We start from the raw sequence: 21,652 nt of genomic DNA on the forward strand, positions 1-21,652 counted from the left end.
TCTTGTGCAGCTTCGTTGGCTTCCCCTTCCCTGAAGAAGTCGTCTGAAAATAATCCAGAATATGAGACTATAAGTACAATTCTAGAACATCAAAAACATTTTCAATCTTACAAATTGAAACAGGGTTCTTACTTCTTACTATGAGACCAAGAAAATATAACCAATTACCTGATATGAGGGCCTAAAAGCTATACCAGTTGATTTGACTTGGTATTCTCGTGGTCGATTCTTCATCAGTTCATCCTGACTAACCTCAATTATCTCTTGCGGAATCTCATTCATACCTCTCTAACCAGGAACCCTCGTCATATTTTGTATAGCGACTGCTTCTAAAATTTTTGGCTGCATATTTATGTCAATCCAAATTTCTGAAAACCCTAATCCCCAAAATTCAATTGAATCCCCACCTGTCGTCGGACCCTCTTCTAGTCCCACCCCTCGCTGTTAGAATCAGAAGAGAGTAAGCGGAGAGTTGCTAATCAACCTGTAACGCCTGTGTTCATGGGTCTGTCATTAATGATGATATAATAGTCTAGGTTAACCTTTGTAACCCGTTTTGAAATAATATAAGTGTATTATTTGAGTATTTTGTGTTTTGTGCTTAATTGCTTAATTATGTGGTTTGCTTAATTAAGAATAAAAATAAGTGTCAAAATTTAAGTGTATAATAAACTTGATATCTTTAGATAATGTTGTAGTAGTTGAAACAAGGTTTTCGAAGATATAAAGAATGCCGAAATCCGAGTTATAACGAAGAAGTTATGACCTGTCGAAGTTTCGCGACAGAACCAGCACCGCTGAATGACGTAAAAAGTGAAATTTACGTTAGAGCGATATTTAGCCTAAGTGATCTAAATGAGAATCGAAGATCTCGTTGTTAGTATCAAAGAGATAAAAAGTTAGGCGAGAACGGACGTCAAACGAAGAAGTTATGAATTTATAACGAAATTTTCTGTCCCAGCCTATTAAAAATAAATAATTAAAATAAATTCAAAATTAGCCGACGGAGTCTAAACGAAAGTTGTAGAGCATAGTCTCACCTTCGCGTGGATATAAAGAACGTCGAAAACGGAGTTCGTATGAAGGAGATATGAATTTTCGAAGTTTATTAAATAATTAATAATTAAATTTAATTATTAAATTCGGCCTTATCCGAAGACGAGTCACCGGACTCATCCGGAGTACGCCCCGCGTACAGCAAGAAATGTCGACACTTCAGATGACGCATGCAGTGACGATTTCGGAGGCATGTACGCCCCGCGTACTGGGAGGTTCCAGCCTCCTATAAATAGGATGGGAGGGTAGCCGACTCCTTTGCTATTTTTCTCCCTTCTCTCTCCCGTTTTGCATCGTTTTGCGTGCCAGAAATACCCCGAAGCCCCGATAATATTCCCGAGTCCCGAAGCAAGTCCCGAGATCCCGAAGATCCCGAGAAGTGCGTTTCCCGAGCCGAAGCTCTGCCCACGAGAAGTTCGATTTTTGTAGAGATCTTTCAGATCTGCTGAGGATTACTACTTCTACGAGCCGTAGTGCTGTCCGATCATCTTCTGATCAAGTGAGTGTGTAGTTACTTTCTTCTAACGCATAATTATGAAGTATTTTATACGAAATACGTGTTATGTGTATAATTTTGTTGTTATGTGCGTGAATGTATATTCACTCTCTTTAATCTCATAGATCTGATTTGTTTTCTATGAAATACGTGTTATGTGGGTATGTCTTATCTGTTATGTGAAATATGTATTGGATGAAAATGCTATATAGGTTTTAAAGTATGTATAAAAATATATATTTTTATCTACTAATATGTTGGGTAGAACATGGGTAGATAGTTGGTGTGTAATAAACAGATGAGAGGCCTCGATGTTGTTGTAGTTGACCTAGTTATTCAGCGGAGTATGGATAACGACCACAGACTCCTTCTAGACAGTCTCGTGGAACGCTAGTAGGTTCATAACCTGTAGGTGTTGTGAACGATGTGTTCACCGGTGTACTCTATCCCCCTCATGGTTGCCTTTAGGATATCTATTGTTGAGGAAACCCCTTAGCAGTAATGTCCGTCCCGATGAAAATCCTAGATTATGTCTCTTGAGATAGATGTTGTTTTAGGGACGTAAAGTGAGGATAACGGGAATGGGTAATCGGGATAGTGATTGGTTGGTGAAATTAAATATAATTTATTTACTGTGGGTTGAAAACCCTATATGCTCACCAGGCTCCCAAGCCTGACCCACTCAGTTTTATTTGTATTACAGGAAGTGGCGCAAGGGCGTAAGATGGACGAACCATCAAGATTGTTTTGTTTACAAGTCTGTACATGTATATATTTGTTGAATGACTTGTAATGTTATCGTTTATGCTTATTGGTCTATATCGAAACATGACACCCCGAGTTTTGATTATATAATGAAAAATACATTTCTTTTATGAAATGCTTTGGTAAACATTGTTTTATCATGTTTTGTTTTTGGGAACAAATTTCGCAACTCGTTCAAATCAAAAGGATTTACTCTGAAATTATTTTAAAAGCATAAATGAAAATCGGTCTTTTCTGGCCGTGATTTTGGGGATGTCACACAACCCTTGTTGCCCTCGCTTCACCCTCCTCTCCATCTGATTCAGTCAATTAAACTACCTAAAACACCCCCTTAGAGATCAGCAATCTTCTTTGCCTTCGCCATTCGTGTGGCTGCTGATTGGGCCAGAAAGAAAAGAAAGAAAACGCCGGTGATAGTTGGTTTTGTAGCCCATGATTTAAATTGGAGAGATTATGTCAATACCATGATTATAGGAATTAATTTTGGAAGTTACTAAACAAATTACTAAATTACCCTTATTTTTTTTATTTAATTTTGATTGACCCACATTTATGCATACGATAACACAATACTTAGTTTAAACAAATGAACCTACCTCTCTCTCTCTCTCTCTCTCTCTATATATATATATATATATATATATATATATATATATATATAGAGAGAGAGAGAGAGAGAGGGAGAAAGAGAGAGACTATTAAGGTAAAAGTATTAACAAACCATAGATTGAATGATTTATTACTTTTTTACTGCACAATATGTAGGTTTGCATATATCAATGTAAATCAAATTAAAAAAAAAAAACTAATTTTATGCAATAAATAAAAGACATCATTGGCTACAGGAAATAACAACTAATATCAACAACAACAACAACAACAAGAACAATAACAACAACAACAACAATAATAATAATAATAATAATAATAATAATAATAATAATAGTCTGAAAAATGAGTAAATTACATGATTCGTCTCTCATACAAGTGCCAAAAAACTGTTGGATTAGTGTCTAAGTCCATAACTATTTTGGTATGTACTTGACCCGATGGTGCATGGTCCTTTTGGGTTGCCTTCACCAAAGCAACTTGATTGGAGAAATAAATAAAGAGAGATAGGTTATTATGATTTATTAATATGTTATAAGAATAATATATTAAAGGACAAATCATATTTGTTTAATTAATATTGGTCAATAATTAATTAGGAATTAATTTTGTGATCAAGTGTAATTAATTAAACTAGAGGGGCTGAATTGTAATTATGTGATAGTTACAAAATATGGTAATGGTTATCCTAAATATGGGTTGAATGAATTCAAGGAGATAAGGATCCTTGAAATCGTCCAAAAGATAAAGGATAAGGGTTTTCAAGGCTTATCTTATGGTTGCTTTGTGGATAAGCAACTAGATAAGGATAATGACTGAAACCCTATCTCTACACCTATATAAAGACCCTAAGGCCTTAGAATTCGTGTACTTGTTCCCAAGAAGTCCTAAGGACGAATTCTAACCTCTCTCTTCTCTCTTTATACCTTCTCTATTTGCTCTTGGTGTTTGTAAGCCATTAGAAGAGTGACACTTGTGACTCTAAGCATTCCAAAGTCAATTCAAGGTGGAATTAGGATTGTTATTGCTATATAACAATCAAGGTATGTTCTTAAACCCATTCATATGTTAATATCGATTTCATATACTAGAATTAGGGTTTATAGTCTTGGATTCAAAGCATGCAAAATAGAGAAACCTAGATCCAAGCATTAGGGTTTGTATGAGCACATAGGATGTCTTATGACCAAAACCCATCAGTGGTATCAGAGCCATTGGTTTGGTTTCAATTGTATGAACTTGATATATTAGGGTTTATTGCCAATAAACCCTAGGAGGTTAAGGTTTTTTTGAGATTCGGGTTTGCAAACCCTAATTTGCAAGAGTTTGAATAAGATCTTCAAATCCTTTCCTTAAACCCTTAAATTTCGAAATCTAGGGTTTTGTTATAATCCCTTGATTTTCGAAATTTGCCTCCTCCCCAAGATAAGATCCTAATTTTTAGGGATTTGGATTATCCTATATCTTGTAATTATCCTTTAATTGTTATATATGGTAATTCAAGATCTTGCATTATCCATCCATATTTTCGAAATGTATATAGATATTTAAGGGATTAGGATAACTTAAATGTATAAATGGTAATTATACTCATTATTTAGATAATCCCTTATGATTTAATAATTAAATTAATAGTCTAATTCAAGATAATTATTAAATCAAGAGTTTTAATATTTAAAATTTTAATTTAAATGTCATAAATCCGAAATTTTAAGATAGATTAAAACTAAATTGTTTTGAAATGTTTCAAAACTTGCCCTCAAGTTTTGGAATTTAAAAGTTGATTAAAAAGGTTTAATTAGGAGTGTTAAATTCTAAAACCCTAGTATTGTTTTGAAAAGTTCAAATCACACCCTTATGGTTTTATTAATTAATTAAGGTGTATAATTAAAAGATATTTAATAAATCCATAAAAGTTTTGGTTTGCAATTTAATTGAATTAAATGTATAATTATTAAATTTGACCACATAGTATTTTAAAAGTATGAAATGCACCCTATATTATATATATAACATTAAAAGTCTAACATTATATATATATATATATATATATATATATATATATATATATATATATATATATATATATATGTATGAGTAAAAGTCAGTCTTACCGTTAGTAGGCCTCATTCACGAAGCTGGTCTATAAAGGGTGTTTAAGGAAATTGCCTATAAAATGACGATTGAATGGGTATCCACTCTTACCCACCGCACTCTTGACTAGTGGAGGGTCGTTAGCCGAACGGGTAGGATAGGACAAAACCTTCCATTATAAGTATAATGAAATACAAAGTAACTAAATGTTTTTCTAATTCCCAATCTTAGTTACTTAGGCAAAAGTGAATTGATGCAATTCCATGAAATTACACTTTGTGCCCTTGCGAAGACGTTAGTGGAGCGTGTGTGGTTTACCGGTACACTAAATGGTTCTAAGCAAAGGTTGCAAAGGGTGACTCAATGTTTGTCATAGTTCGGTGGAGCGTGTATGGTTTACCGGCACATCGAATGGGTGATTGTAACATGTGAGGGCACCATGTAAGTTTGCATGGTTATTCACACCCACTTTGTGATCCTCGGCATCCCAATCACAAACAAGAGGGGCATATCGAGATTTAAACATGCCATTGAAAGTTCAATGAATCTCAAAGGATCTAGGAGTTTTCATAGATTTAAAATTTAAATTTCTTTTTCGTTTTTCATGGTGGAAATTGGTGAATCGTCATTCATTTACCTTCAAACATTCTGCAACTAGATTACGGCATCCCTTTTCTAGGTTGTAGCGTATTGTGTTAGGTCCTAGCCTTAGTATTTCATTTGGGTGATTTACTAAGGACTCAATCTATCAACTAACTTGAATTCGTTTTTCTCCCGTTTTGTAGATGTCAAAGTTCGACAACTATGGTCTTCCCAAATCCCGTGGAACAAGCATTCCACATGAAGATGATATTCCACGATTCGATCGAGGAACAAGAAATCATGCTTCACTTCCTCCTCCTCCTCCAATTATTCTCCCTAACCCACAAATTCAAAGGCTTGAAAAGTTCAAGATCACTCAAGCCCTTTTGGCAAGTGAACATAAAGAAGGAAAGTCGGTGTGTGCACACGTCCTAGGGATGAAGTCACATATTGATAGGTTAAGAATGTTGGGATCCGTTGTCTGTGAGGAAATGGCTGTTGATTGGGTTCTTCAGTCACTTCCTAACTCATATAGTGAGTTCGCAAGAGAGTACTATATGATAAACCACGACGTGACCCTTATAGATCTCACCTATATGCTTATTGCTGCTGAATCAGCAATGGTTTGGCGTAATAGAAAAGCAAAGTTGATTGGTGAATCTGCCTTCTAGACCTCTATGGATATAGACAATGGCAATGAAAGACATGCAATGATCGAAAAGTTTGATCACAAGAGAAAGGCGATGTCTGGAGTAGTTCCATGTCCTATTCCAAAAAGAGTCAATTTGCTTTTATTGCCAAGAGAAGGGGCATTGGAGACGAAACTGCCCTATTTACCTAAGAGATCTAAGAGATGGGAGAGTCGAAATGTATGGATCTAATTTAGGTAAAATCCATTGACTAACTCTTTTAAGCTTCATTCTAGATTCTGAATACATAATGTGATAAGATTACAATTGATGTTTTGAAGGATCGAAGAAAAGAAAAGAAGCTTAAGGGAAGAAGTGAGCAGAATCTAACCGTGAAGGAATGGATTTCGATCAGGTTACTCGAAGATTAGATTCTTGAGCTACTACTTAGAGTTAGAATTAGATTGCTAAGAAACATGTATTAACATAAGTTTTTCAATGAGTTGCATTGTAAGGACAAATTTTTCCGCAATAAAATAAATTTTGATTTTAAATTTTATTTATTTATCCTTACAATGGCGTGTATGAAAAATTGATGTTAAAATTATTAGCAATAATGGATTTGTTTCTTATTGTGTTATGGAAAGTCAAGAATTTACCAAATAGGGAGAGTTTCTCATCGCCCAAAGTTTCAATTGGACTGAAATTTGGAATCACGCAACTTGGTTGCATGGTGAATGAGAAATTTCATATTTGGAAATTAGACAAATTCGTTGACAAAGTGTCAAGTGAAGGACTAGGAGATCGAGTACACAAAGTTGTGTGTTGATCAAGTTCACCATAAGAGTAACAAAGATATTTGTCATGATTTACTAATGGCTTAGTAAATATGATTACACTTACAAGATTAAGTGTAATTTTGAATTGATTAAAGGGTTTAGATCAATAGTAGAACGAACAAGAAGAATCAAGTCGGTAGAAAGATAAAAGTTTCTCCATTCTAAGAAGAAGGGAGAGTAGATTTTATGCTTTATAATGGGTCTTAATGATTAAGAACCATGTCTCAATTGATCCTCTAAGTAAGTCTTAGTACAATTGTATGTTTAAGAAGAGGAAGCAAGGATTGAGGAAATGGTTAAATCAAGAAGTATATCATACTTCGTTCCAATAACAAGTCTTAAAGTTAAGATTGTGGCAATGAGTGAAAAGTATTAAAGGTTTATAACATTCATAAAATGTGGAAAGTTGTGATGTCTTGAATAAGACAAAGACCAACTTGGACCAATTTATGAAGTGTTTTGATAAAAGCTACACTAACTCTTGAATATTTGGTTGTCAACAAATGTTTATTGACAAGAGAATCTTATATGTCAAGGAGTCAGTGGGAGTCTTAATGGTCTTGAAAAGTTTCAAGAACAAATCAAATAAACCTTATCGATCATCACTAGCACACGAGTTGAGTTTTACAACCTATCGTGTTGACGATATTTTGATTATGTGCTGTTCCAATTGAGTTAATTATGCATGTGAGTCCTATGAGTACTCATTTTGAACGCATAAAAGGCAAAGCACCTTGATCAATGAAAGGTAAATTGATAGGAAAAGGGTGAGATGCTTAACTACTTGGAAGATGTGGTGGACAGCTGTGCTACCATAAGGCAAGAAATCAAGATTAAAAAAAGGCTCGGTCCATATGAGTTTGAATTTGTCGTAAACTTTGGTTTTAACAAATTCACATGGATAGGAACAAATACACCATTTAAATCTAAGTGTCATAAGATTTCCTCCTTCATGAAAATGATTGTGAGGAAATGCTGTCACTAAGAAAGATTTTAAGAAGATAATGATTGTAAAATTGCATTCTCGAATTCGATCATGGTTACGGTATCCCTTTCCATAATTTGAATTGTGAGGTTTGGCAATTAGTCTTAATTGTTGAGACACACATATGAACTATCTAAAGGCAAAGGTGTATAAGTTCAAGAAGCCTTGATAAAAGATTATCAAACCACTAAGTATTAGAAACATGGACTTAAGAAATTCAATAGGTATTGTCTCTCTGAAAGTTAAGATGTTTATGAATACATGTCGAAGCTAGTGGGAGCATAAGTGTTATGTTTTATAGTAATCATCATGATAGTGGGAGCATAAAAGTCATGATTGTATGATTATTATAGAAAATATTGCAAGTTGGCAATATTAATTATAGAAAAACAAGAGTTATACCTTGCAAAGTCGTAAGGGTTGTAAAGTTGTTTTGCTATAATTAAGGGAGAGAATATTATGCTTCATTTCAAATCTAAATGATTAGGTTGAGAAATGTTGATAAATTTAGTCAAAGGTACATAGTGTGTTCTTAAAATTTCGATTATGATTACGGCATTCCTCTTCACAATTCGAATTTTGAGAACATAGCAAATAAAACATTATGCGTCGTGTCCCATACGCTTCGGGTATAGGATCGATTGCAAATGCTTTAATGTTTGACCATTCTAAAATTTTCCAAATGTCTAGCGCATTTAGAGGGAAAAAGGGACTAGAATTGGTTTTGACTAAAATAATTAAACAACTATCAAAGGACAATCCAAAGTTCGACGAGGATTGGTCGCTTGTGAGTAGTTGGAAGTATAGTATTGGAAAATATGGAAGTGTTTCCATATTGGATAGACCATATCGACATCATTACAAATAGAAAAGATTCTATTAAGAATGAGTTGTCATGAGGAAAATATGGAAGTGTGTTCATATTAGGAAGTAAATATTGAAAATCTATGTCTAGATTAGAAACTTTTATGCAAAAGGATGTTCAAAGTAATGTACTTTGAGTGAGAGACATCATATCTAAGGAATTGTCTTGTAACAATCTACGTTAGAGGACTTTGTAATATCATTGGCAATAGTCTTTGAGACTTTGGTGCAGTGACATTACAAAAGGATTGTTGCATAAAGTGTTAGAATCTAGTATATTCTATAAGTAACAAGAATTTGATATTCTTACACTTAAGAAAATGGATTTGGAGTTGTAAAATGAGAATGATTGGAAATGTGTTCAATTTGTCTATTTCACAGAAGTAATAACCATATGTAAACATTGTGTGCATGCTAGGAGCATGGGACAAGTGTAATAATTCAAGTAAGAAGTTGATTACCCGAAACGACAAATAATGAGTAATCGATATGGTGATAAATAAAACGTGTTTTATTTATGCTCAAAGGGTTGAGGCCATATGGGATTAGTATTATTCTTGTGTTTCACTTTGCATGTTTTGACTTCCAGAATAATTGAGTTTATTAAGAATAATCGAATTATTCAAACGGGCCACAGTCGTTCATATGTTGGAAGTAGATATGAATGAAGACTGTCGTGAATTGGTGTGTGGATTGTCTAAAAGAGTATTAGACATAAGCAAATGTTTGCTGCAACATTCATGAGTGCTTATAAATATGAATTTGAGCATTGGATTAAACCCACACTCACTTGGATCACTCCATGAATTGTATCACGAGTGATTGGTGAGACGATAACATCTTATATTCTTGAAACCGAGATGTGTGAGTTGTATCTTGCTAATCGGTTGCACATTGATAATATGAAAACACACTAGTAACTTGGTGTTATAGAACATATTGTTGTGTGTGATTTGGTTAGTGAGTGCAAGCAAGCATTGTATAAAAGTTTATCCGTTCCTTTTATCCAAAGAAGGATAAAAGCGATATCTTTTGGGCCCCTCGATGGTTTAGTGATGACAAACGTAAATGCTCGGTCGGGCTAGGGCTAATTTGATTTGTTCAATTAGTCTGTCGTCATAAATCGGGAATCGAGAAGTAGTACAAAGAGAATGATTTGAAATCATATCTCATACGATATCTAGAATGGAGGAATATATGATCCCTTATCTAAGGACACGCGTATCTGATAGGATCAGAGTTGACAACGGCTTTGGAAAGCTACGATTGCAGATCATGATCTGAAGTCATATGCAGAATAGTTATTAGACTTATCAAAGTGGGAGACTGTTGGATTAGTGTCTAAGTCCATAACTATTTTGGTATGTACTTGACCCGATGGTGCATGGTCCTTTTGGGTTGCCTTCACCAAAGCAACTTGATTGGAGAAATAAATAAAGAGAGATAGGTTATTATGATTTATTAATATGTTATAAGAATAATATATTAAAGGACAAATCATATTTGTTTAATTAATATTGGTCAATAATTAATTAGGAATTAATTTTGTGATCAAGTGTAATTAATTAAACTAGAGGGGTTGAATTGTAATTATGTGATAGTTACAAAATATGGTAATGGTTATCCTAAATATGGGTTGAACGAATTCAAGGAGATAAGGATCCTTGAAATCATCCAAAAGATAAAGGATAAGGGTTTTCAAGGCTTATCTTATGGTTGCTCTGTGGATAAGCAACTAGATAAGGATAATGACTGAAACCCTATCTCTACACCTATATAAAGACCCTAAGGCCTTAGAATTCGTGTACTTGTTCCCAAGAAGTCCTAAGGATGAATTCTAACCTCTCTCTTCTCTCTTTATACCTTCTCCATTTGCTCTTGGTGTTTGTAAGCCATTAGAGGAGTGACACTTGTGACTCTAAGCATTCCAAAGTCAATTCAAGGTGGAATTAGGATTGTTATTGCTATATAAAAATCAAGGTATGTTCTTAAACCCATTCATATGTTAATATCGATTTCATATACTATAATTAGGGTTTATAGTCTTGGATTCAAAGCATGCACAATAGAGAAACCTATATCCAAGCATTAGGGTTTGTATGAGCACATAGGATGTCTTATGACCAAAACCCATCAAAAACATGTTTAGTCCATATTTTAAAAAATTAACTCGAACCGTCCGTAATATGTTTAAAACATGTACGTTTCGTCACTATCTAGCTTGAAATGACTATAATGGATTTCCATATTTAATGTTTGTTTCATTTTAGTTTGTTTATTATTTTAAAAAATAAAAAGATATAAAAATGGTGGACCTCGACACTCCATTGTCATATTCCCTCCTCTTACTCAATTCTTGTAACCACCACCTGTTACCACCTCTGATCAGGGGCGGATGCTTTAAGGGGCCAGAGGGGGCCATGGCCCCTCCGCTTTTTACCCTTCCAAGTACGACATACTCAAGGGTTATGGATGAAGCAGCAGATCACTTACGACAGTTGAGGTTGTGGCCTCCCCAATGTTTGGGCTCCTTCGACGGATATCTACAAAAACGTTTCTGTTATCGAGTCAATGTGCTTATTCATACCCAAACCTGCTTTGCTTCAACGATTTTTCTAAAGACATAAACTTATGTTTGATCACATTGTATTCGGAATAACACCACATGGCCACACAATCCAGTCATTACTATTGCTAAATCACTTCGGTTTTATGGCAATCCACCCTAATTAATATGTATGATTCTGTTTCTCATTCTCCTCTTTAATTCTTTTATTTTATAGAGTTTTGATTTTTTGTATTTGTAATCAGATCATTAGGGTTTCGCACAACCAATTTTGATACAAATTCATTTGCATTTTACAATGTTGACATTGACTTTGGATTTGAAATTAGATTTCCTACTCATAACATTTAGACTTGAATATGAACGGGAATTGAGATTCGAAAATCAATTTATCAATCAATAATCATTAAATTAGTTGCCTACCTTACGCATCGTTGCTGACATCCAGGGTCATCGCTCCTTAGTCATCCTAGAATCCCAGTTGTAACGAAGGCTGATCTTTTGAGGTAATTATATTATACTTTTTGTTCCTTTTAGTTTCTTGAATCTAATTCAAGTTAGCATCGCTTTCTATTAGTTTAAGCTAAATATATGATTAAATCATTAAAATCCTTTAAGTCCCCAAAACAATGGAAAAGTGGTTTCAAGAATTGTAGTCGGTAGATGATGTGTAATGAGAATTACTCTATTATTTGTTACCCGAGATGCCGAATATCATTATGCCTCTTAATCTGTGTTTTTCATTAATCATGATCATTGTATTCTTATTATGAGATTAAAGGTGTCTTATTAGTTACTAGATGAATAATGAGCTTCATAAGTCTAATTCAATTAAATTGCTGTGTTTGGTTTAATGAGTTCCATTATTTGGGCTTTCTTCATGCTTTCTTTCACATATAAATATCTTGAAAGTAACTAATAAAGATGATTGGATAGTCTCATATACACAATGATTGTTGTTACTTTTGCACTGAATGCTTGTATATATTCTTGTGGTTGTTTGTGCTTAGTCTCTTCTGATCATTTGTTTGTCCTTTGTAGTGTTATCCAGAAATGTGACTTTGGTGGTCTACCAAATAACATGAGCATGCTCTTTCTAAAGTAATAGGGTTGTATTAAACAGATTAATAATGATATTACTTTATGTTGTCAATGTTTGCTATGATTGGTACTAGTAACTAGTTCTTAAGGTTATAATTTTTCTTTTTATTTCCATTAAATATTGTTTACTTTCTATATGGTTTCATCTTGAAAGTTGGATTCGGCCCCCTAGTTTTAATGTTTGTGTTCCGCCCCTGTCTCTAACACCTACTAAGATCACCACCGGCCCCTCCTGTAGCCACCATCGACAACTCCTATAACCCCCAAATCTGATACTAGAACGATAATTTGAAGACTAAGACTAAAATCAGAATCTAAAATCCTAACCCAAATGAATCAATGCCGATTTTCTGAAATTTGAAACCAAAACAACCCAAAATTTGAAGCTATAATCAACACCAAATCTATAAAAAAACACTAATTTATAAGCTATTTTTTAATTAAAAACTGATACCTAAAAAGTTTGAAAATTAATATAGATTATAAGCTAGCAACTTTGGGCTAGTGTGCTGCAAAACTATAATAATTTTGACATAAATTTTCACATACTATAATAGAAAATACTTAACTATTTTTCATTTTGTATTCCATCAAATAGATATGTCCTTTATTTTTTTCACATAATAAAAACGATATTAGTAATATTAATTTGAAGCAACATACTTTTATTCTTAATTATTCCTAATTATTCTACTTATATATTTAACGATTTTTTTTGAATTATATTATATCATGCTAAATGTAAGCCAATCCAAATTTATCCAAAGCTAATTTGAGTGTAGTTTAACAGGCCGGATCTAGCATCGTTATGTGTTATAATGTACATGGGCCAAGCTAAAAAACTTAAAGACCAGTTCACGGCCCAATACCAATCCTAAAGGACCCTAGGGTTTTTGCTATATGAACGCCTTCATACGTTTCTTTCTGCTGCCTCTGTAATCTCTACCCCCTCCCGCCTCCTGCGAAGCTGATCGAGGGTTAGCCATGGTAATGCTATCAATCCATCTTCTTGTTCCAAATCAATGTTGTTTACTGAATCAGTGATGATTTGCTCATATGAAACGGCGTTCTATTTTGGGTTTTATTTGTTGCCATTGGTGATGTTAAGTTAGCTCGAATTGGTTTTAGTTACCGGTCTTTGTATTTTAGGTTTGAGCATAGATTGTTAATTCTTTTCACTGTGTGTTTATTCTTCTATACATGACGCATGTGTTTTTTGAGGTATTCGGTTGTGTACTGTTGATATTATTCAGCTAGATTCTTCTCCTTTTGTACAATATAAACGCTTAGGGTTTCTCGGTTGTGATATATAGCTTTACGCGTGTTTATGAGTTTAGTTGGCAGCTTTAGATTTCATGATACTGAAAAAACATTATTTGGTATTTCATCGTTGCTCATTTTTCTACAGCAGTTACTCGCTAGATCTGCAAGAGGTTTAAAATATTTTTTTATGTAATCTGTTCGCTAACTTTTTCATCATTTGCTATTATTTCCCAAGGTTTTTGTCAAGTCACAAAAGTCTCGTTCCTACTTCAAGAGGTTTCAAGTCAAGTTCAAGAGAAGGAGAGGTACGAATTTCAATGCAATTTGTTGTTTTTTTATATCATGTAATCTGTTCATCGTTTTAAACTAGCTTTGCTTTATTGATGCAGAGGGTAAGACTGATTACCGTGCTAGAATTCGTCTCATCAATCAGGACAAAAACAAGTACAACACCCCAAAATATAGATATGTTGTGCGATTTGTATCCTTTTTCAGTTTATTAAATCCTTTCTTTATGCTTCAAAGAATCTGAATTTCATTCACAGTTGAAAATCCAATGTTTATTCTTAACAATGCTATTAGACTAACAAGGATATAATTGCACAAATCATATCCGCAAGCATTGCTGGTGATATGATTCTTGCATCAGCATATGCTCATGAGCTTCCCCATTATGGACTCAAAGTTGGGCTTACAAACTACGCTGCAGGTTTACCTTTTTTATTGTAACTTTTTTCTAGTTTCATATTTATCTTATATTTTATAAAAGCTGACTCACTTATTCTTTACAATATTTTCATATAGCTTATTGCACTGGGCTTCTTTTGGCTCGTCGAGTTTTGAAAAAGCTTGAAATGGACGAAGAATACCAGGGTAACATTGAGGTATGTAACAAGTATTCACACCTTTTCTTAAATTTATTTATTTTTATTTATTATATTTTGAATAAGTTGTGAAAAATGATTTTATTTTCAGGCTACTGGTGAAGATTTTTCAGTTGAGCCAGCTGAAAGCAGGAGGCCATTCAGAGCTCTTTTGGATGTTGGTCTTCTCAGGACAACAACTGGAAACCGTGTTTTTGGTGCTCTTAAGGTGTTAATCTTACATTTCAACTTGTTTTATATTTTGTAATAATTAAAAAAATAAAAAAATAAAATGTTTAATCTGATTTTGTTTCAGGGAGCTCTTGATGGTGGACTTGACATTCCCCACAGTGAAAAGAGGTTTGCTGGATTCAATAAAGATGGCAAATCCCTTGATGCTGATGTTCATCGCAAGTACATTTATGGAGGACATGTTGCTTCTTACATGAATGTGAGTTTAATTTATTACATCACACTCATAAAAATCCCTTTTTATTCTTATATCAATTTGACAAGTTTTCAACTTTGTAAAATTTTGTAGACTTTAATTGAAGATGAACCAGAAAAGTATCAGACTCATTTCTCTGAATACATTAAGGCTGGAGTTGAGCCAGATAACATTGAGGAGCTTTACAAAAAGGTTCATGCTGCTATTCGTGCGGACCCCACACCCAAGAAAATTGCAAAGCAGCCACCTAAGGAACACAAGAGGTAGTTTTTCAGTTTCTTATATTGACTGTGGGTTTTGGATTGAAAAAAAGTTGTTATGTGATTGTTTTTTTTTGGGTGTTTGTAGATACAACCTGAAGAAGCTTACTTATAGTGAGAGGAAGCAGAAGCTTATTGAGAGGTTGAATGCTTTGAATGCTGCTGCGGGAGCTAATGATGAGGATGATGAGGAAGAGGATGACGAGTGAAAGAGGGTTTGAATTTTGATGTTTAATTTGTTTTGTTTAGATTCAGATACAAGAAGTATGTTTAGCAGCATTTTGAGGGATGTTGAACTTGTTTTTGTTGCTTTTGAAATGGTGGTAGTATTTTTGTTTTGGAGACATCAAGTATGTTTTTTCTTGTTCGTTATATCCGTCCTTTGTTGGCTTTTAATTTTTTTTCTATCATTTATATCTATTGTTATAAGTTATAAATTTTTTGTTCTCTTTCTTTTAAACCAATTTTTTTTTGCTGATGTCATTGCCGAATAAACATTATGTAGTTTTTATTTTAAACGATTTCTCCAAACATAACTAAAGCACGCATAAACCTAATATGTTATTTGGTTTATTTGGGTAATAACTGAAAACCGGACCGAACCTATTATTTGGACTGAACAAAACATTTTTTTTGTATAACGTTTACGAATCTTCTGATTATTCTTATCCATTGTTTTAGTTGAACCGAGTTCCGGAGGGGACAACAATTTAATTTGGATCGGTTTTATAATGATTTTCTGTCTGGATTGAACTAACCGGTTTTGGTAAAAAACCGGTTGAATTGAACCAGAATGGACCGAATTGAATTGGATAGTGTTGGATTTTTGTGTTTGTTTTGTGCTTCTTTGTTTCATTTTGGCTTCTATAATGATTATTTTTATATGTTGCATTATATTTTTGTATAACTTATCAAAAAATAAAAAGTTTGCATTAGAGATTACTCCACTTTTATAAATTATAAAAAAACTATGGATACTCTTCTAAAAACCAAAAGGTAATAATTTGTTTCTATTTTATATGGCTGACAACTTGAAGGGTAGAAGAGTTATAAGTTATGGATGTATCACACTTCAAAAAATACAATCCACTTATTTTTATATGTTTCTATTTATATGGATGTATCACACTTCAAAAAGCTTCACCTAATATCTTCCACTAATATCAAACCTCAATATATATAACATAAAACTATAATAATTTCCTATCATTGTATCACACCTCATTTGTAGATTGTATTTTAGCATAATAGTAAAAAAACTTCATATGTTTCATAAAACTATAATAGTTTCATATCATTGTATCACACCTCATTTGTGGATTGTATTTTCACATAATAGTTAGAAAACTTGATATGTATCTATGGGATTTTAACTTCCCAAAAGTAAGGATAAACTAAATCATTCCATTAAACCCGGATATTTGTAAAGGTTCCGAGATACTTAAAATAACAATAAATGATTTTAGGCTATACGAAACATAGTCTACACTTTTAATTGGTTAAATTTTATAAAGAAACATGTTTATAGAAAAAAGGTATAAAGAGAAAATACATTTTTGTATCTTCGTAATATTTTTGGAATTTATATAAAAATAAAATAGATATAAAAAGAAGATAATTAATGGTCCTCATCATTTGTTTGGTTCCTTGTGTTAAGGTTGTCAAGATCAACATCATATATATATATATATATATATATATATATATATATATATATATATATATATATATATATATATATATATATATATATATGATTATTTTGTGTTTTGCAAGACCGTGATTGTAAAATTCTACCAAAACATTTTACATCATTAAAAAAAGCATATTTTGGTCAATTAGTTGACCAATCAATTAACAATAAATAGTTGAAAACATAAAAAATACATATCCAATACATCATTTAACAATAAGTGGTTCAAAAATTGTTTTCTTGGGTTCATATCCCATCCTACGATCCTATTCTCAGTTTACTAAAAACGAATCGCATATGATCGATATCAATTACCTATGTAGGATTGTAAAATCATACAATCATACGATCATGATTGCGATTTTAACAACCTTGCATTGTGTTGTCAATGAATAAAGAAGCACGAGGAAGGCACTAATATGAAATTGATCCCGATAATGAGACGATGAAACCTTACCTTTAGTTATTGAGTCTGCTTTCAAAAACAAAATTTATTTTAAGGGAGATGGAGTTGTAATACCTACATTTTCGACAATAATTGTCCACGTATATTTTATTACATTAGTTATGGATTATTAAATTTAAAGTTGTAAAATAATATCCTGTTATATATCTAATAATGAAGGTGTTCAGTTATTGATTTTGTAATTTATTGACAAATATTTTATAAGCTATATGTTATATGATTTTGATAGAGATATACATATAGCTGCAAGTAATATTTTGCATGCATCTAACCAACTATATGTATATTTATGAATATAATCAACTATTCAACTAAGCACATAATATATATTTGAGTTAATACATTATAGGTTTAAAAAATAAAGAAAAAAAAAATATTAATAAGACCATCTTCAACCCACTTCTATTTTTTTTTCCCTAAAAATGGAGTAAAAAATAGGAGTAAATAGTATTTCATCTCCAACCATACTCTATTGTTTATCTCATTTTTACCCATAAAAAGTATATTCCATTATTCTAACTTATATAAATTGCCAAACACATACCTTCTATTCATTTGGTTTTAACAAATATATAATCTATATTTTTTCATTACAATAATATTAAATAAATAAAATTATATTTATAACACTTAATTATAAGTTTTTGTAAAATACATCTTCATGTTTTAAAATTTCAATATGTATTTAAATTTTAATATGAATTTGATAAACAAAAACAAACTTTATATTTATAACTAATTAATATAATTTAATATATAACACAATATTATAAGTATTAAATATTACATTTAAATTACAGTTAGTAGATAAAAACCAGAAATGCATAAATATATAAAAATATGGACTAAAATCGATAATTAAAAGTTCATTCCCATTCTGGGGGAAATGAATATTATAACACCAAATATAGTGTTATATTATTCATTTCCCCCAAAATTGGGGAATAAATGTGGTAGGGTTGGAGAGGAATGAGAGAAGAAATGGAGGAAATAATGTAAAATGTGAGTGGGTTGGAGATGCTCTAAAAGCATAAGCACACGTATGAGTACAAGAATTATTGGTCAATATTAATACCTAGTCTAAAACTTGTAATTAGGAATTAGTTGTATTTCATTCTATAAATTCCTTCATGTACTCAGTTGTAAATTAACAATCAATACATGCAAACTACTTTTGTACTCTTTGTGTCATTGTGGTATCCAAAGCCTATTTTTTTCTCTTCCCCACCGATGGCCAACAATCAACATATCCTTCGTCTTGCAACCAGTTCCTCCTTCCCAATCCCTTCCATACGCATCAAAATCGAGACTGAAAACTACTATCTCTGGGGTTTCAACCATAATTTCTGCCCTAGAAACCTTTGACATGGAGTCCTTTATCCTCAATCCAAAACCCCCCACCGAAACTTGAAATGTATCTCCTCCCACTGTTCCCCCAACTACATAAATCAACAAAAAATTTCAAATATGGAAGAAAAGAGTGTTATGTACTTCTATGGATCAAATCAAACCAATGTTTGTGACTCGTGTCAACATGGGAAGAGCCATCTACTTCACATGTAGCTTCTAAAAAGCCTTTTGATTTAGTTTTTTTGGATGTTTGGGGACCATCCCTTTATTTTTCAGTCAATGGAAATTGATACTTTGTTTTGTGTATTGATGATTGCACAAAGTTTGTGTGGATTTACTTTATGTCACAAAATTCTCAAGTTTTTTCATTATTCTTGCAATTTCATCAAATGGTTAAAACTCAATTTCAAACCAATATTAAAAGCTTACAATCTGATCCGGGAGGAGATTATTGTAATATTTCTACTTATCTCACCCAACATGGTATTTCTCATCGTGTCTCATGTCCATATATAAAAGAACAAAATGGTGCTATTGAGTGACGAAACCGTGTGATTGTTAAAAATGCCTTACTTTACTTGTAAGCTTTTCTCATCCCCACTCTTTCTGGGAACATGCATTCAAAAATGTCACTTATATACATAATCGTACTATTTCCCCTGTCCTTCATTATCAATCACCCTATCAAAAACTCTATTCTAAAATCCCAGATTATGGCTTTCTTAAGACATTTGGCTGCATATTGTATCCATTTCTTAGACCTTACAACCATCATAAAATTGACTTTAGGTTAGTACCATGTCTATTCATTGGCTATAGTGCTTCTCATAAAGGTTACTTATGCTACCATCAACCTTCCTCACGCATATATATTGCTCGTCATGTAGTCTTTAATGAATAAATATTTCCATATGATGCCACACCATTTCCTAATTCATCATCATCTGATCGTACTCCTAATACTTCCAACATTTTACAAAATGTTATGGACCTATCCATTCCTTTTTCACCCTCTCATTCGTACATACCACTTTCACTTTCCCCTACACCTACATTATCATCCGACTCTGCTTCCACTTCTCCCTCTCCTGGTCCCACATACCATAATTCTACTATTAGCTCACGTGCCAAAAAAACCTTCACTCAACACTCAATATCATCCGAGTGAAGATAATCAACATCCCATGATTACACGAGCTTGCACAGACTCCCTAAAACCGAAAGCTCTTTCCTTGACTATTTCCTCCCCATACGTAATTAAGCCACACACTTTGAAACAAGCCATTCAGCACCCATGTTAGCAAGATGAAATGGAAAATGAATATAATGCTCTTATGAGGAATAACACATGGTCGCTCATCTCTTGTCCTCCCAATGTTAATCTTGTAGGTTACAATGGATTTATAGGATCAAATGAAAAATTAAATAGTTATACTGAACGACACAAGGCACAACTAGTGGCTCAAGGGTACAATTAAGAGGAGGGTATTGATTACTTCAAAACTTTCAGTCCATTTGTAAAACCTACCACAATCTTATTGTTTCGATATTTGGCAATTTCCAAAGGCTGGTGTATGCACCAACTCGTCAACAACAATGCTTTTTTAAATGGTGATTAACAGAAGTTGTCTACATTAAACAATCACGTAGGTTTGAAGATCCAACCAAACTAATACATGTCTATCATTTTCACAAAGCCATCTACAGTCTCAAGAAATCTCCAAGTGCTTGGTTTACTAAACTTAAAACCTATCTCATCCAACAAGGATTTTAGGTATGTCAATCTGACACATCCTTGTTTGTTCATCAATCCTCATCAACCATCATTTACATTTTGGTTTATGTTGATGATTTAATAATCACAGGTACACATGACACCCTTATTCAAAAGTTCATTACTTACCTCAATGATGTTTTTTCTCTTAGGGACTTGGTCCCTTTGCATTTAAATCAAACGAAACCCTAACAAAATCACTCTCAGTCAAGCAGGTTACATCAATGACATTCTTACTCATACCAATATAATTGATGCAACTCTGATATCTACACCGTCTGACAACCATTCTCACCTTATTCTTGATGGTGACCCTTTTTCCGATCCAATCCTCTACTATTAAGTTGTTAGCTCACTACAATATACGACCATTACTAGACCTGACATTGCATTTGCAGTGAATTAGGTTTGTCAATACATGCACTCTCTGATTGTTCTTCATTGGAAAATTGCCAAACGAATCTTAAGGTATATCAAGGGAACTCTTCATCACTATTTACACTTCAAACCTACAACCAACACCTCTCTTCTTGCTTTTTTGGTTGGTGTTTGGATCTCTGAAAAAGATGACAACTGATCTCAATATGTTTTCGTGATCTTCCATGGTCCAAATCTTGTCAGTTGGACCTCCCGAAAATAGATGGTAGTGGCTCGATCTATCATTAAAGCGGAATATCGGTCCTTGGCGTATGCAACTGCTGAGTTAATTTGAGTAAAGCAATTATTGGCTGACTTACTTATATATATATATATATATATATATATATATATATATATATATATATATATATATATATATTATCTAAATGATTTTTAGGGCCTAAAGTTGGTTGAAACTCAAATTAGCTAAAAAGATAAACAACTTAGTTTGCTTTTTAGTGTTAATTGAATACGTCTATATTAAAGAGTACATGATATTTTTTTTAATCTTTATTATATTTGTCTTTGA

At 32.9% G+C, this 21,652-nt stretch overlaps 1 protein-coding gene across 1 annotated transcript; it reads left to right on the forward strand.

The window, feature by feature from the left end:
- The first annotated feature begins 13,470 nt into the window (after window positions 1-13,470).
- LOC145048410 (large ribosomal subunit protein uL18z-like) lies at window positions 13,471-15,792 on the forward strand. Its single transcript, XM_078996884.1, has 9 exons — window positions 13,471-13,573; window positions 14,085-14,154; window positions 14,239-14,330; window positions 14,432-14,558; window positions 14,654-14,733; window positions 14,825-14,941; window positions 15,029-15,163; window positions 15,254-15,423; window positions 15,509-15,792. Exons 1-9 carry the CDS (start codon window positions 13,571-13,573, stop codon window positions 15,627-15,629), a joined length of 915 nt encoding a protein of 304 aa, XP_078853010.1. The 5' UTR covers window positions 13,471-13,570; the 3' UTR covers window positions 15,630-15,792.
- Window positions 15,793-21,652: the final 5,860 nt, after the last annotated feature.

The sequence above is a fragment of the Lactuca saligna genome, chromosome 5, assembly GCF_052625555.1.
Source record: "Lactuca saligna cultivar CGN05327 chromosome 5, ASM5262555v1, whole genome shotgun sequence".
Classification (NCBI taxonomy): Eukaryota; Viridiplantae; Streptophyta; class Magnoliopsida; order Asterales; family Asteraceae; genus Lactuca; species Lactuca saligna.